This window comes from Ranitomeya variabilis, chromosome 2 (assembly GCF_051348905.1).
Source record: "Ranitomeya variabilis isolate aRanVar5 chromosome 2, aRanVar5.hap1, whole genome shotgun sequence".
Lineage (NCBI taxonomy): Eukaryota > Metazoa > Chordata > Amphibia > Anura > Dendrobatidae > Ranitomeya > Ranitomeya variabilis.
In genome coordinates this window covers 41,719,638-41,736,631 of record NC_135233.1, presented here as the reverse complement: position 1 = coordinate 41,736,631, position 16,994 = coordinate 41,719,638, and the positions used below count along the sequence as shown (strand labels likewise).

The 16,994-nt window shown below is 44.0% G+C and overlaps 1 protein-coding gene across 2 annotated transcripts in view; it reads left to right on the top strand.

The window, feature by feature from the left end:
- HHAT (hedgehog acyltransferase) overlaps window positions 1-16,163 on the top strand; it is a 375,411-nt gene extending 359,248 nt beyond the window's left edge. For both annotated transcript variants that reach the window (XM_077282350.1, XM_077282351.1), the window contains exon 12: window positions 15,879-16,163. In XM_077282350.1, the coding sequence (XP_077138465.1) occupies window positions 15,879-16,015 (137 nt within the window). In that variant the 3' untranslated portion in view covers window positions 16,016-16,163. The remainder of the gene's footprint in view (window positions 1-15,878) is intronic.
- Window positions 16,164-16,994: the final 831 nt, after the last annotated feature.

Below are 16,994 nucleotides of genomic sequence, written 5' to 3'. Positions count from 1 at the left end.
GAGTTTGCAACCATGGCAATCCAAGCACTAAGACATCATGCAAGTTATGCAACACAAGGAAGCGAATCACCTCCCGATGGTCAGGAGTCATACACATAGTCACTTGTGTCCAGAACTGTGGTTTATTCCTAGCCAAAGGTGTGAAGTCGATACCCTTCAGAGGGATAGGAACTTCCAAAGGCTCTAGGCTAAACCCACAACGTCTGGCAAAGGACCAATCCATAAGACTCAAGGAAGCGCCAGAATCCACATAGGCATCCACAGTAATAGTTGATAATGAACAGATCAAAGTTACAGACAAAATAAACTTAGACTGTAAGGTGCCAATTGCAAAAGACTTATCAACCTTTTTTGTGCGTTTAGAGCATGCTGATATAACATGAGCAGAATCACCACAGTAGAAGCACAACCCATTTTTACGCCTATAATTCTGCCGTTCACTTCTGGACAGAATTCTATCACATTGCATAATCTCCGGTGTCTGCTCAGAAGACACCGCCAAATGGTGCACAGGTTTGCGCTCCCGCAAACGCCGATCAATCTGAATAGCCATAGTCATGGATTCATTCAGACCTGTGGGCGTAGCAAACCCCACCATGACATCTTTAACGGCGTCAGAGAGACCTTCTCTGAAATTCGCCGCCAGGGCGCACTCATTCCACTGAGTAAGCACAGACCATTTTCGAAATTTTTGACAATATACTTTAGCTTCATCATGCCCTTGAGAGAGGGCTAGCAAGGCCTTTTCAGCCTGAATCTCCAAATTAGGTTCCTCATAGAGCAACCCCAGTGCCAGAAAAAACGCATCCACATTGAGCAGCGCAGGATCCCCTGGTGCCAATGCAAATGCCCAATTCTGGGGGTCACCCCGCAACAAGGCAATAACAATTTTAACCTGCTGAGCGGGGTCTCCAGCGGAACGAGATCTCAGAGATAGATACAATTTACAATTGTGCTTAAAATTCAAAAAGCGAGATCTATCTCCAGAAAAGAACTCAGGTATAGGGATCTTGGGTTCAGACATAGGAGCATGTATCACATAGTCTTGGATATTTTGAACCTTAGAGGCAAGAGTATTAAGATTAGAAGCTAAACTCTAGATATCCATTTCTCAACAGCAGAGATCTGAGCCATTCAGGGGTTAAGAGGAGAGAAAAAAAACAAAAAAAAAACAAAACAGCAGATTGCAATTATGGCTAGACAGAACCTCTGAGTAAAAAAAAAAAAAAAGGTCAGAAACTTCTTTTTTTTTCTCCTTCTTTAGCCAATACCTTTAACCCCTTAATCCCGTATGATGTACTATCCCGTCAAGGTGACCTGGGACTTAATTCCGGGTGACGGGATAGTACGTCATACGCAATCGGCCGCGCTCACGGGGGGAGCGCGGCCGATCGCGGCCGGGTGTCAGCTGCCTATCGCAGCTGACATCCGGCACTATGTGCCAGGAGCGGTCACGGACCGCCCCCGGCACATTAACCCCCGGCACACCGCGATCAAACATGATCGCAGTGTACCGGCGGTATAGGGAAGCATCGCGCAGGGAGGGGGCTCCCTGCGGGCTTCCCTGAGACCCCCGGAGCAACGCGATGTGATCGCGTTGCTCCGAGGGTCTCCTACCTTCTTCCTCCCTGCAGGTCCCGGATCCAAGATGGCCGCAGCATCCGGGTTCTGCAGGGAGGGAGGTGGCTTACCGAGTGTCTGCTCAGAGCAGACACTTGGTAAGCCTGCAGCCCTGCACAGCAGATCGTCGATCTGACAGAGTGCTGTGCACACTGTCAGATCAATGATCTGTAATGTCCCCCCCTGGGACAAAGTAAAAAAGTAAAAAAAAAAAATTTCCACATGTGTAAAAAAAAAAAAAAAAAATCCTAAATAAATAATAAAAAAAATATATATATTATTCCCATAAATACATTTCTTTATCTAAATAAAAAAAACAAAACAATAAAAGTACACATATTTAGTATCGCCGCGTCCGTAACGACCCAACCTATAAAACTGCCCCACTAGTTAACCCCTTCAGTAAACACCGTAAGAGAAAAAAAAAAAAACGAGGCAAAAAACCGCTTTATTACCATACCGCCGAACAAAAAGAGGAATAACACGCGATCAAAAAGACTGATATAAATAATCATGGTACCGCTGAAAACGTCATCTTGTCCCGCAAAAATCGAGCCGCCATATAGCATCATCAGCAAAAAAATTAAAAAGTTATAGTCCTGAGAATAAAGCGATACCAAAATAATTATTTTTTCTATAAAATAGTTTTTATCGTATAAAAGCGCCAAAACATAAAAAAATGATATAAATGAAGTATCGCTGTAATCGTACTGACCCGTCGAATAAAACTGCTTTATCAATTTTACCAAACGCGGAACGGTATAAACGCCTCTCCCAAAAGAAATTCATGAATAGCAGGTTTTTGGTCATTCTGCCTCACAAAAATCGGAATAAAAAGTGATCAAAAACGGTCACGTGTCCGAAAATGTTACCAATAAAAACGTCAACTCGTCCCGCAAAAAACAAGACCTCACATGACTCTGTGGAGCAAAATGTGGAAAAATTATAGGTCTCAAAATGTGGAGACGCAAAAACTTTTTTGCTATAAAAAGCGTCGCTGGTTTCACACTTGCGTTTTTGTCTGCAGCGTTTTTTGCACAAACAAACGCATGCGTTTTTTCCTTATATTTAACATTGAAAACGCATGCGTTTTTTGTACGTGTTTGGTCGCGTTTTCAAACGCATGCGTTTTTTTTCTGCATGTGTTCATTTTCAGTAATACAGCCTGCAGTATTTTCTTGCGTTTTTAAGCACATGCGTTTGTTTGCGGTAAAAACGCATGCGTTTTTATCGGAAAAAAAAACAGAAAACACACTGAAAAGCCACCCACCACCATCAAGGTGATAAAGGGATCCAAACCCTAACCCTAACTCTACCCCTAACCTCACCCCTAACCGTTTAATGAACATTTTCTGACAGTCATAGTGCCACGTATTTCAGTGCCACGTATTTCAGTGCCACGTATCACGTATTTCAGTGCCACGTGTTTCAGTGCCACGTATTTAAGTGTCACGTATTTCAGTGCCACGTATCACATATTTTAGTGCCACGTATTTCAGTGCCACGTATTTCAGTGCCACGTATTTCAGTGCCACGTATTTCAGTGCCACGTATTTCAGTGCCACGTATCACGTATTTCAGTGCCACGTGTTTCAGTGCCACGTGTTTCAGTGCCACGTATTTCAGTGCCACGTATTTCAGTGCCACGTACTTCAGTGCCACGTACTTCAGTGCCACGTATCACGTATTTCAGTGCCACGTATTTCAGTGCCACGTATTTCAGTGCCACGTATCACGTATTTCAGTGCCACGTATTTCAGTGCCACGTATTTCAGTGCCACGTATTTCAGTGCCACGTATTTCAGTGCCACGTATTTCAGTCACGTTTAGGGTTAGGGGTAGGGCTAGGGTTGGAGGTAAAGTTAGGGTTAGGGTTGGGGCTAAAGTTAGGGTTGGGGCTAAAGTTAGGGTTAGGGTTTGGATTACATTTACGGTTTGGATTAGGGTTGGGATTAGAATTATGGGTGTGTCAGGGCTAGGGGTGTGGTTAGGGTTACCGTTGGGATTAGGGTTAGGGGTGTGTTTGGGTTAGGGTTTCAGGTAGAATTGGGAAGTTTCCACTGTCCAGGCACATCAGGGGCTCTCCAAACGGGACATGGCGTCCAATCTCAATTCCAGCCAATTCTGCGTTGAAAAAGTAAAACAGTGCTCCTTCCCTTCCGAGCTCTCCCGTGCGCCCAAAAAGGGGTTTACCCCAACATATGGGTTATCAGCGTACTCGGGACAAATTGAACAACAACTTCTGGGGTCCAAGTTCTCTTGTTATCCTTGGGAAAATAAAAATTTGGGGGGCTAAAAATCATTTTTGTGGGAAAAAAAAGATGTTTTATTTTCACGGCTCTGCGTTATAAACTGTAGTGAAACACTTGGGGGTTTAAAGTTCTCACAACACATCTAGATAAGTTCCTTGGGAGGTCTAGTTTCCAATATGGGGTCACTTGTGGGGGGTTTGTACTGTTTGGGTACATCAGGGGCTCTGCAAATGCAACGTGACGCCTGCAGACCAATCCATTTAAGGCTGCATTCCAAATGGCGCTCCTTCCCTTCCGAGCTCTGTCATGCGCCCAAACAGTGGTTCCCCCCACATATGGGGTATCAGCGTACTCAGGACAAATTGGACAACAACTTTTGGGGTCTAATTTATCCTGATACCCTTGTGAAAATACAAAACTGGGGGCTAAAAAATCATTTTTGTGAAAAAAAAAAAAGAATTTTTATTTTCACGGCTTTGCGCTATACACTTTAGTGAAACACTTAGGGGTTCAAAGTTCTCAAAACACATCTACATAAGTTCCTTGGGAAGTCTAGTTTCCAATATGGGGTCACTTGTGGGGGGTTTGTACTGTTTGGGTACATCAGGGGCTCTGCAAATGCAACGTGACGGCTGCTGACCAATCCATTTAAGTCTGCATTTTAAATGGCGCTCCTTCCCTTTCGAGCTCTGCCATGCGCCCAAACAGTGGTTTACCCCCACATATGGGGTATCAGCGTACTCAGGACAAATTGTACAACAACTTTGGGGGTCCATTTTCTCCTGTTACTCTTGGTAAAATAAAACAAATTGGAGCTGAAATAAATTTTGTGTGAAAAAAAGTTAAATGTTCATTTTTATTTAAACATTCCAAAAATTCCTGTGAAACACCTGAAGGGTTAATAAACTTCTTGAATGTGGTTTTGAGCACCTTGAGGGGTGCAGTTTTTAGAATGGTGTCACACTTGGGTATTTTCTATCATATAGACCCCTCAAAATGACTTCAAATGAGATGTGGTCCCTAAAAAAAAATGGTGTTGTAAAAATGAGAAATTGCTGGTCAACTTTTAACCCTTATAACTCCGTCACAAAAAAAAATTTTGGTTCCAAAATTGTACTGATGTAAAGTAGACATGTGGGAAATGTTACTTATTAAGTATTTTGTGTGACATATGTCTGTGATTTAAGGGCATAAAAATTCAAAGTTGGAAAATTGCGAACTTTTCAAAATTTTCGCCAAATTTCCATTTTTTTCACAAATAAACGCAAGTTATATCGAATAAATTTTACCACTAACATGAAGTACAATATATCACGAGAAAACAATGTCAGAATCGCCAAGATCCGTCAAAGCGTTCCAGAGTTATAGCCTCATAAAGGGACAGTGGTCAGAATTGTAAAAATTGGCCCGGTCATTAACGTGCAAACCACCCTCGGGGCTTAAGGGGTTAATACATTATGGCCGGCAATACTGTCATGATTCCCAATGGCAGGGACATGGGCAAAAACGGACTAGCTCTAGGAAGATGGTATCTCAGGTAACCGCGATGCTGAACTTAACACGCAAATAAAAGTAGCCAGGGGGTGTGCCTACGTTGTATCCCTAGACACCTCGCGCCAGCCGGAGAGCTAACTACCCCTATAAGAGGAATACACAGACCTGGCTTGCCTCCAGGGAAACCCCAAAAGTTATAGTAGCCCCCCACATGTAATAACGGTTAGGTAAGAGGAAAACACAAACGCAGTATGAATATAGATTCAGCAAAGTGAGGCCCTCTGACTAGATAGATGAAAATACAAAAGAGGACTTCGCGGTTACCTCAAAACCCTAAGCAGCCATCCTGAAACCACCTTAACTCCGTTATCAACTCATGACACCGGAGTAGTAATTTCAGATCACTAGAGCTTCCAGCAGCACGAGAAATATAAATGCATGCTGGACAAAACAAACACAAAAAGCCAAAGATTTCAACTTAGCTGAATTGCAGACTTGGAGCAGGTAGCAAGCAACAGTGATGCTCTGGTAACATTGATTGCCGGCACTAGAGTGACTGAGAAGCCAGACTAAATAGGAAACTCCCAATTTCCTGATGAAAACAGGTGCACTGGAAACACAAGACCAAAGTCAACCAGTACCACCAGTAGCCACCAGAGGGAGCCAAAAACAGAATTCACAACAGGGCGTAGTGCGCATGCGCCCGCCATTTTGGAAGATGGCGGCGCCCATGGAGAAGCCGGACGGACACCTGGAGGCCGGGTAAGTATGAAGGGGGGTGATCGGATCACGGGAGGGGGGGACCGGAGCACAGGGGGGGGGACCGGAGCACGGGGGGAGCGGACAGGAGGACGGAGGAGCGGACAGGACGACTTAGGGGGCGGACCACATAACGGAGGACTGGGGAGGAGATCGGTGGGTGTGGGGGGGGACAGATTAGGTTTTCCAGCCATGGCCGATGATATTGCAGCATCGGCCATGGCTGGATTGTAATATTTCACCATTTTTTTGGGTGAAATATTACAAATCGCTCTGATTGGCAGTTTCACTTTCAACAGCCAATCAGAGCGATCGTAGCCACGAGAGGGTGAAGCCACCCCCCCTGGGCTGAAGCACCACTCCCCCTGTCCCTGCAGATCGGGTGAAATTGGAGTTAACCCTTTCACCCGATCTGCAGGGATGCGATCATTCCATGACGCATACGCTGCGTCACAGGTCAGATTGGCATCGACTTTCATGACGCAGCGTATGCGTCAAAGGTCGGGAAGGGGTTAAGATCTCAGCCCCACTGTGCGCATTTCACAAGCTTAAGACAAAACGTAACCCCTACGTGACCTTTGGTTTTTTCATTTTTGAGTTTTTGTTTTTTGCTCCCCTTCTTCCCAGAACCATAACTTTTTTACATTTTTTCGTCAATATGTCCAGAAGAGGGCTTGTTTCTTGCGGGACGAGTTGTACTTTTGAACGACACCATTAGTTTTCCCTTATACTGTACTGAAAAGCAGGAAAAAAAAATAATCAAAGTGCGGTGAAATTTCAATAATAGTGCAATTCCACAATTGTTTTTTTTTTTTTTTTATTAAACCTGTTCACTAAATGCTAAAACTGATCTGCTGTTATGATTCACCAGGTCATTATGAGTTCGTAGATACCAAACATGTCTGGGTTCTTTTTTAATTGGTAAAAAAAAATCCAGTTTCTCAAGAAAAAATCTGATCTGGGGCTGGGTGATGAGTTATTTTTTGTACGCGAGCTGACATTTTTATTGATACAATTTAGGTGCAGATACGATCTTTTTATCTTCTGTTATTGCATTTTAATTAAATGTTGCAGCGACCAAAAAAAACCTAATTCTGGCGTTTTGACTTTTTTTTTCTTGTTGCGCCGTTTACTGATCAGATTAATTCTTTTTATATATTGATCAAGCAATTCTGAACTCGGCGATACCAAATATGTGTAGGTTTTATTTATTTTTAATTGTTTTATTTTGAATGGGGCGAATGAGGGGTGATTTATACTTTTACATTTTTAAAAACATTTTTTACTTTTCACTTGCTTCATGGGAGACTAGAAGCTGCGATCATCTGATCGCTTGCTATACAGAGTGGGGCCGCAGCTCAGCTGCAGATCTAGCAGAGCTCAAATGTTGAGCTGTATATAACCCACACCACTGATTATCCACTGTCTGTGTATATGGTATATTGACAAAAAGCTGCTAATCAGTGCTGGGGGCATGGTTGGACTAGGAGACACGAGACATCTAGTCCTGTAGTAATAATCTCCTGCTGATAAAACACTGATTTTATTGAAAACTGCAAAACACAGCCTATTAAGTGACACATTGCTGGAATCAGGATCTCTGCCCCCACATCATGCTGCTCTCAGCTTAAATAGCAAGAACCCGCTGACTGATTCCCTTTAATGTGTACAGGACTGTCCTGATTTTTGGGGAAAAAAAGCTTCAGTTGTTGGATTTCATCTTATTCCATCCTCTTGTTGTCTGGGAAGATAAGTTGTTGCCAGTGGTATCTTAGTTTACTCTCCTTTCCCTATTGAGAATGCATGCATGTTCCGCCAAACTAAGCATACATGTTGTGGAGAGCAGTAGCTGTCAGATGAATGAAAGTATGGCCAACAGCTATTTTATTTTAAGCCAACCTGTCACTATGTCAAAAGTGGCTCTTATTTTATCCCCACTGCTCTCCTAAGTATCCATTTTTTTTAAATCCACTATACAGTTCCAGAGATATGGGCCTTTTTATTTTGTGCTCATTTTTTCTGGTCTTTACCAAGGAGATGTTACTCAGAGGATCCTCTGGGGCGTGTCTTTAGACTGCTCTGCATTGTTATGCTGTGAGCCACGCCCACTCAGTAAAGACAATAGAAATTAGCACTAAATAAAAAGGTCCATTTCTCTGGAATTTAAATAAACAACAAAACAGTATGCTCAGGGAAGAAGGAATAAAATTAGAGCAAAAGCTATCCGTTTTTGACTTGATGACAGGTCCTCTTTAAAATGCATGTCCAGCTTAAGGCTAGGTTCAGATTGCGTTAGTGCAATCCGTTTAGCGCGAGCGCTAGCAGATTGCGCTAACGCAATGTCTTTTTCGGGGCCGCGTTCAGGGGTCGCGTTAACGTCCCCGCTCTTGCAGATCCCCGATCTGCGAGAGCGGGGAACGGACCTTTGGCGCGCCGCAGACGCTGCAAGCAGCGTCCGAGGCGCGCTACAAAAGTCCGGCACATCGGTAGCGCGTGCCGAAAATGACACGCGCTAGCAATGCGCTCTAACATTGCCGGCAATGGGAGCGCTAACGGACGCGGTGCACGGCGTTAATTTCGCCGTGCAACACTGTCCGTTAGCGCTATCCCATTAACGCAATGGGAACCTAGCCTAAGATATTCTTCCTGAGTTTAGACCGTGACAACTTCAAGTGACAACTAAGTGGTTATCGCCTTTTAGATGCCTACTCGTCCTGTTTCCAAAAATGTCTGGATACAAATGGCATTTTAAACTACGTTATATTGAGCAAAAAAAAGAACATCCAGGATCTTCTCTTTCTGCTTCTTCTCAATGTCTCATTGTGACTTCTGTCAGTTCTCATTCAACTTAAATCCTACGTGACGCGATGTGTCTCATTTATAATTCCCCTGTCCTTCAAGGATTTCTTGTAATGTCCATCATCACTAGGAAGCGATCTTCAGTTAGGTGCAGACTGTTCCTTCGGAGCCCCCCCTCCGAGGGTCCTCTCGGCCATGTGGACTCTCCAGGTCACCACGTGGCCGTGACTCCGTGTCAGAATAAATCATCTTTCCTCGATCTCCACAGACTTTGTGATCTAATCCCGTGTAGCAGTAAGTAGATTTGTCCGCACATAAATATCATTCTACGCACACAAACAAGGGGATCACACGGACTGACGCCAAATCTGCCTTTGCTGAATTTATAACGGTGCTCTCTACATCAGTCACCAGTGAATTAAGCCAATAGTATTTACATTAAATCAGATCGACTTGGCTAAAGAGTTGGTGCTCGTGAGAATGCCTATGTTATAGCAGAGCTCTCCAAATCCACTCGTCAAATACTTACCCATTAACACAAGTGTTTATGGATAATCGGAGTAGTGCCACGGGATAGGGACCTCTGCAATCACAAAAATGGGAACCCTGAGTCCCTCAGTTCCCGTTTAGATGGTGCTTTGCTCCGGTATATACACTGCTGGAACAGACGCAAACTAAGCCCCGCGGATAAGTGCTAAATGCTTACCATCTTTTTACAATCTTTATATGTTTGAACGGTCCCTATAAAATAGGTTGAACAAAGGCTGTCCCACTGCCATTTTCTTGCAGCTCCGCCGCAGGTGAAGTCTAGCTTTGCATAGTGGCTATTTTCTAGAAATGAGCCGATCGATCCATGGAGGATCAAGTTCAAATCGAATTTCCTGAAATTAGAGCAGCAACATTTTCCTCGGTCACTGATGAAGCATCAGAGATCAGGCTAACATCATTCTGCATTGCCGCACGGGCCTCCCTGTACTGCCCTACAGCTGTGATGTCTTACGGATTATCATAACTTGTACAGTGGTGGTCAGTATCGGGGCCATCACAGGTTAGCGTCTCTCAGTGGAGCACAGTTTGTTCTACAGACTCGTTTTCAATTGCCAGAGTCACTAACTAAGTCTCTCTCTCTCCTGTAGAGAGTAAGCTCTTATGGTCAGTAGGGTCCAATCTCTCCTTCTCTTCTGTGGAGTGTAAGCTCTTATGGTCAGCTATGTCCTCTCTCTTTTGTGGAGTTTACGCTCTTATGGTCAGCAGGGTCCTCTCTCTCCTGTAGAGTGTAAGCTCTTATGGTCAGTGGGGTCCTCTCTCTCTCCTGTAGAGTCTAAGCTCTTATGGTCAGCGGGGTCCTCTCTCTTCTGTAGAGTGTAATCTCTTATGGTCAGTGGGGTCCTCTCTCTCTCCTGTAGAGTGTAAGCTCTTATGGTCAGCGGGGTCCTCTCTCTTCTGTAGAGTGTAAGCTCTTATGGTCAGTGGGGTCCTCTCTCTTCTGTAGAGTGTAAGCTCTTATGGTCAGCGGGGTCCTCTCTCTCCTGTAGAGTGTAAGCTCTTATGGTCAGCAGGGTCCTCTCTTTACTGCAGAGTGTAAGCTCTTATGGTCAGTGGGGTCCTCTTTCTCCTGTAGAGTGTAAGCTCTTATGGTCAGTGGGGTCTTCTCTCTCCTGTAGAGTGTAAGCTCTTATGGTCAGTGGGGTCCTCTCTCTCCTGTAGAGTGTAAGGTCTTATGGTCAGTGGGGTCCTCTCTCTCCTGTAGAGTGTAAGCTCTTATGGTCAGTGGGGTCCTCTCTCTCCTGTAGAGTGTAAGCTCTTATGGTCAGTGGGGTCCTCTCTCTCTCCTGTAGAGTCTAAGCTCTTATGGTCAGCGGGGTCCTCTCTCCTGTGGAGTGTAAGCTCTTATGGTCAGCGGGGTCCTCTCTCTCCTGTAGAGTGTAAGCTCTTATGGTCAGCAGGGTCCTCTCTTTACTGCAGAGTGTAAGCTCTTATGGTCAGTGGGGTCCTCTCTCTTCTGTAGAGTCTAAGCTCTTATGGTCAGCGGGGTCCTCTCTCTTCTGTAGAGTGTAAGCTCTTATGGTCAGGGGGGTCCTCTCTCTCCTGTAGAGTCTAAGCTCTTATGGTCAGCGGGGTCCTCTCTCTTCTGTAGAGTGTAAGCTCTTATGGTCAGCGGGGTCCTCTCTCTCCTGTAGAGTGTAAGCTCTTATGGTCAGCGGGGTCCTTTCTCTTCTGTAGAGTGTAAGCTCTTATGGTCAGCGGGGTCCTCTCTCTTCTGTAGAGTGTAAGCTCTTATGGTCAGTGGGGTCCTCTCTCTTCTGTAGAGTGTAAGCTCTTATGGTCAGCGGGGTCCTCTCTCTCCTGTAGAGTGTAAGCTCTTATGGTCAGCAGGGTCCTCTCTTTACTGCAGAGTGTAAGCTCTTATGGTCAGTGGGGTCCTCTTTCTCCTGTAGAGTGTAAGCTCTTATGGTCAGTGGGGTCTTCTCTCTCCTGTAGAGTGTAAGCTCTTATGGTCAGTGGGGTCCTCTCTCTCCTGTAGAGTGTAAGGTCTTATGGTCAGTGGGGTCCTCTCTCTCCTGTAGAGTGTAAGCTCTTATGGTCAGTGGGGTCCTCTCTTCTGTAGAGTGTAAGCTCTTATGGTCAGGGAGGTCATCTCTCTCCTGTAGAGTGTAAGCTCTTATGGTCAGCAGGGTCTTCTATAGAGTGTAAACTCTTATTGTCAGCATTGTCCTCTCTCTCCTGTGGAGTGTAAACTCTTATGGTCAGTATAGTCCTCTCTCTCTCCTGTAGAGTGTAAGCTCTTATGGTCAGTGGGGTCCTCTCTCTCCTGTAGAGTGTAAGCTCTTATGATCAGCGGGGTCCTCTCTCTCCTGTAGAGTGTAAGCTCTTATGGTCAGAGGGGTCCTCTCTCTCCTGTAGATTGTAAGCTCTTATGGTCATCTTGTGCTTTCTCTCTCTCTTCTCTCCTCCACGTGTATTTTCCAAGCAATTACAAGCTTTCCAGTATTGAGATTCGCATTAATGTATTCACCGTAAATCTAAATTTTTGGAAAAATTCAGCAAAGTCTGTGAATTCAAATTTCAAAAATCCTCTCATCTCTACTATATACGCGTTCCTGCTTCATGACATACTATTACATCATGGAGCAAATGTAGGTGTATGAGGTGAGTTATGGAGCTGAGTCTGGTGTCGGCTGTGTTGTACAGCTGGCACCTTTTCTAACAGGAGCGATCAGAAGTAGGATGGGGGATATTACCCTTATAGCAGTGCTAGCAGCAGCTCCCCTCCCATAACAGTGCGTCATCAACACATTTTTTGCTTCTATTTTCCTCCTCTAAAACCTAGGTGCGTCTTATGGTCCGAAAAACACGGTAATACCACCTACATTAAAACTCTTGGCAGTCAGATAATTGGTAGATCTGCAGCAGATAAAACAGTTTTTAATCAAAACTGCAGCAATCAGTAAAGCAACTGATACATCACTGAAATCAGGGTCCCCACATTTTGCTGCTCTCAGATGGGGTACAAAAACCTAGTGACTGTTTTTTTTTTATTTTAATGTTCCCTCCCCACCCTCACAAAAGAAGACATTTAGCAGAGTATCTACATATTGAAAAGGGGACATGTAGCTCTGAATACTGCAGAATTGTGAATACAGCTCTGGAATATAAAACAGGCCGTAATTTAGGATCAATACAAGATAAGTAATGGAATGTTTGTTGACTTTTAGTCATCGTTATGTATTTTTGTACTATATTGTAGCTGCTTTTTATGTGCCACTTTTGCTAAGTGGTTCAGAATTTTTTTATGACTCACATTACAAGTGGGTCGGGCGGGTCGGGCTTGTATAGGAGGAGTAAAATAACGGGAAGGATGCCTGACCGAAAACCTTTTTAGATTCCAGTTGTAAAATTCTATTTTAATATTGTTGGTAAAATAGAAGAAATGATTTATAGATCGGGAAAGGATTCCTATAATTAAGTGCTGTGACATCAATTCTAATCTTGTAGGAGAAAGTCATTTATAGCGAACATTATGGCGCTCGGCGATAGGAGTCACCTTGAGACAACACAGGAGCGGAGTCTTGTAGCTCTCATCTGCCTAGGGAAGAAGTAATGAGCTTAGCCAGCCTGATAAATAATGGAACTTCCGCTGAGCCCGCCGTCCACTGTTGGAGAAGAATAGTTAATAAAGTTGTTTAAAGAAAAACTCGTATTTCAATTTAAGGATTAAGGTTTATTATTGGGCGAGTGCATTAAGGAAATGAGGTCATGTTCAATCCCGAGCCGGGGAGAAGTCGTGCATTTATATGCATGACGATGTGCAAGCCAAGGGTAAATATATACTAATTTATCTTTAATTATTATCCTGAATGTGAGCGTGGCTGAACTTACCTGAGACTCTATATCAAATATTCATTATAGTGTTTTATAGATACTTGCCTTAGTACCACGGGGGAATTAAAGATGACTACTTTTTTTTTTTTTTTAACGTTTAGGTTAACCATGTAAAAAAAATATATATTCCTGCTTTCTACAAGAAACAGCGCCACTTTTGTCCACAGGCTGTAGGTGGTACTGCAGCTCAGTTGACAATAATTGGGGATCGACTGCAATACTATAAAACCTGTGTAAAGGAGTGGCACTGTATGTGACAAAAGAGCCGCTGCATCTAAATAATCTCATACAAACCCTTCAAACATCATGCTATCACTCAAAGGGGTGGTCGGAAAACAAAGTTGAATATCATACTAAATGTCTAATGTAATAATCTAATGACTTTTCTAACATACTTCAATTAAAAGTTAACTCTCTCTATCTCTATCTTCCTGCAAATTTTTTTTCTACTTCTGTCCCGATGACATTTTAATTGAGACTCCTCAGCGCATGCTTAGATAGTCAAATAGGACATCATGCTGAGGTTGCAGTCATTTCCGAAGCTGCTTTCCCCACCCTGAAATCAAGTGTCATCAGGGAAGTCACCTTTTCAGGGTTACGACATCTGTTTTGGGAACTGCGTTATCTTTGCTCTTCCTTCTTGCCGCATTGTTTCCTTTTCAGTGCACACTGACAGTGCCCTCTTTTACAGGATTGTCACTTCTCCTGGCAAAGGAGTGCACTGTCACTGCACATTCAAAAGAATTAGAATTGACATCCAGTGCATGCTTAGTAGGGAAGGGACTAGACTAGACCCTGAAGCGACAGTCACTAATCATGCTTCATTTCAATGTGGGGAAAACACGTGGGACAGTGACTGCAGATGGCCATCATTTTACTGAATTCTGAGAGCCTGGAGAAGGGTTTCAAAAAATCTAAAGCCCCCGTCACACTAAGTGAGGTCGCTAGCGAGATCGCTGCTGAGTCACAAGTTTTGTGACGCAACAGCGACCTCAGTAGCGATCTCGCTATGTGTGACACGTACCAGCGATCAGGCCCCTGCTGTGAGATCGCTGGTCGTGTCGGAATGGCCTGGACCTTTTTTTGGTCGTTGAGGTCCCGCTGACATCGCTGAATCGGTGTGTGTGACACGGATTCAGCGATGTCTTCACTGGTAACCAGGGTAAACATCGGGTTACTAAGCGCAGGGCTGCGCTTAGTAACCCGATGTTTACCCTGGTTACCAGCGTAAATGTAAAAAAAAACAAACAGTACATACTCACATTCCGGTGTCCTTCAGGTCCCTTGCCGTCTGCTTCCCGCACTGACTGACTGCCGGCCGTAAAGTGAAAGCAGAGCACAGCGGTGACGTCACCGCTCTGCTGTTAGGGTCGGCACTCAGTCAGTGCAGGAAGCGGACGCCGGGGGACGCATGTAAGTATGTACTGTTTGTTTTTTTACATTTTACGCTGGTAACCAGGGTAAACATCGGGTTACTAAGCGCGGCCCTGCGCTTAGCAACCCGATGTTTATCCTGGTTACCGGGGACCTCGGCATCGTTGGTCGCTGGAGAGCGGTCTATGCTCTCCAGTGACCAAACAGCGACGCTGCAGCGATCGGGATCGTTGTCTGTATCGCTGCAGTGTCGCTAAGTGTGACGGGGGCTTATGACTCATCTCTCTTCAGGTCTCCTCTATATCTTTACAAATGCCAACCAGTTCTCCGATCATACCCTGTGTCTTCTCTCTTCTGTCTTTTTGGCCTCATGGGCTGCCTTTCTCTATGTTAGGCTAGGATCACACCACCAAATATTCTCTCATCTGAGAAAATTGGGCCTCTTATGCTAATCACACCCTGATCAGAGTTTGATCAGAGGTTAGTCCAATTATCTTGGATGTGGAGAATAGATTAAAAAAAATCACAATATTCTCCTTTCAATTCATGGACCCATAGACATGAGAGGCCGAGTGCAATCTGATAATCAAATATTTGAAATAATTTTTCTTCGAACAGACTTGGTCCAAGTAAAAAAAAAAAAAGGATTTGTGCACGGCCCCATAGAATAACGTAGGGAGAAGTGCTGTCTGTCAAAATGATTTTTACCGTCATGTGCGCGAGCCCTTCTAGACATGGTGGTGTGAGACTTAGTGAGGAATCGCATCTCTGGCGGCTCAAAAACAGAAGGCGACAGAAAACAGAGGAGCCAATTTAAGGACCAGTGGTAGCAGGGAGGAATGAGTAGGGCTGAGGAGAGGTGAGTATAACAGGTTTTGAGGGTTTTATTCTTCGTCACCTTGCTGGCAGATTCGATGCGTATGGAATTACGTAAACGTGTATCAACATTTCCAGCTGATTATGAGCAAATCTGCTGAGTTCAGTTTTCTAGAAGATTGGCCCCATCTTTAGTGTTTATGCTAGACTCCGCTCTTGTGGTTTTGGATTGTCCCAGCAACATCAAGACTGTTGGCAAGAATGTGGATAGAATAGGAAATCTTCTTTACCAGATATTGATGTTATGTTTGAAAACTATAAGACATCCAGTAGAAACCATGGCCGACAGACCACTGACTACGACAATTTATCATTTTTCAGGCTGGCCGTGGATCCCTCTCGTGATGCTTAGCTGCCTGTACTGCTACGCTCAGGTGGGAATTGAATGGAATCTGTTCCTGTACCCGAAAAACAAATTCAAGTTTCCGCTCTGTTCAAGAAAAATGTCAGACAAGTGAAGACCTCACACCACAACTTACACACGAATCACCGGATCTTCCAGAGGTGGACTCCAGTGCCAGTATTGTACAGATGTACAGCCTTCATTGTTATTTCTGATTTTTCATAATAAAATTATTTCCTTTTTTACTATTCATGTTTCTGCTGGATTGGTCTATGCTTTTTCTTTGTATGTTGCATTTTTTTTTACTGTTTTTCAGAAATACCTTAAAGGGAACCTGTCCGGTTGGATAACTCTTTTACCCAGCAGATGTAGGCTTAGTCTGCAAGCTAATAGGGTTACACGCTGTCACGCTCAGGTTACCAGAGCCGCCGGCCAGTCCGTGCACTGCGGAGCGATCGTCGTCCATGACATACGGCCGTCTGCCCCCTAACAGCCATAGTCATCGCTCACTGCACTGAGAGCAGCACTGACTGACAGCCGCTCTCTACATTCTGCTTGACCACTGCAGCCAAACACTGACAAATAAATGGAAAACCTTCGGCACTGGAAAAATTAAAAATAGGGTAAAGTGAATCCAAAAACTTATTTAGTTATTTAGCTCTCTCCCTCTCTGAAGAGACAATTTGCATAATTAGCGGCTACATTAGAAAAACTCTTAGTAACGGAATATTATATAAAGTTTACCATCCAAACTATTACAAGTCTCATCAAAATGCCTCTTCTGTAAAATATTTTCATCCATTATTAAAAATGTATCTAGAAACTGAAAAACCGGCGCAGGAAACATTCACTTTGGTGATAAAAGACAATAATATAATGTGCGCATCCCTGACATTTACATACATTTACTCAATAAAAACAATTTATTTATTTAAAAGTCGATTTTCCATGAAGCGGCCGCCGGCGACCTTGTAATTAGCAGATAACGTTCTCCAGGCCCACGGCAAATCCAGCTGATAATGTATAAAGCTCGTAATATAAATGTAGCTTTTCTGTAAAGAGAAGAAGAAGAGAAGGGTTTTTTTCACCCTATA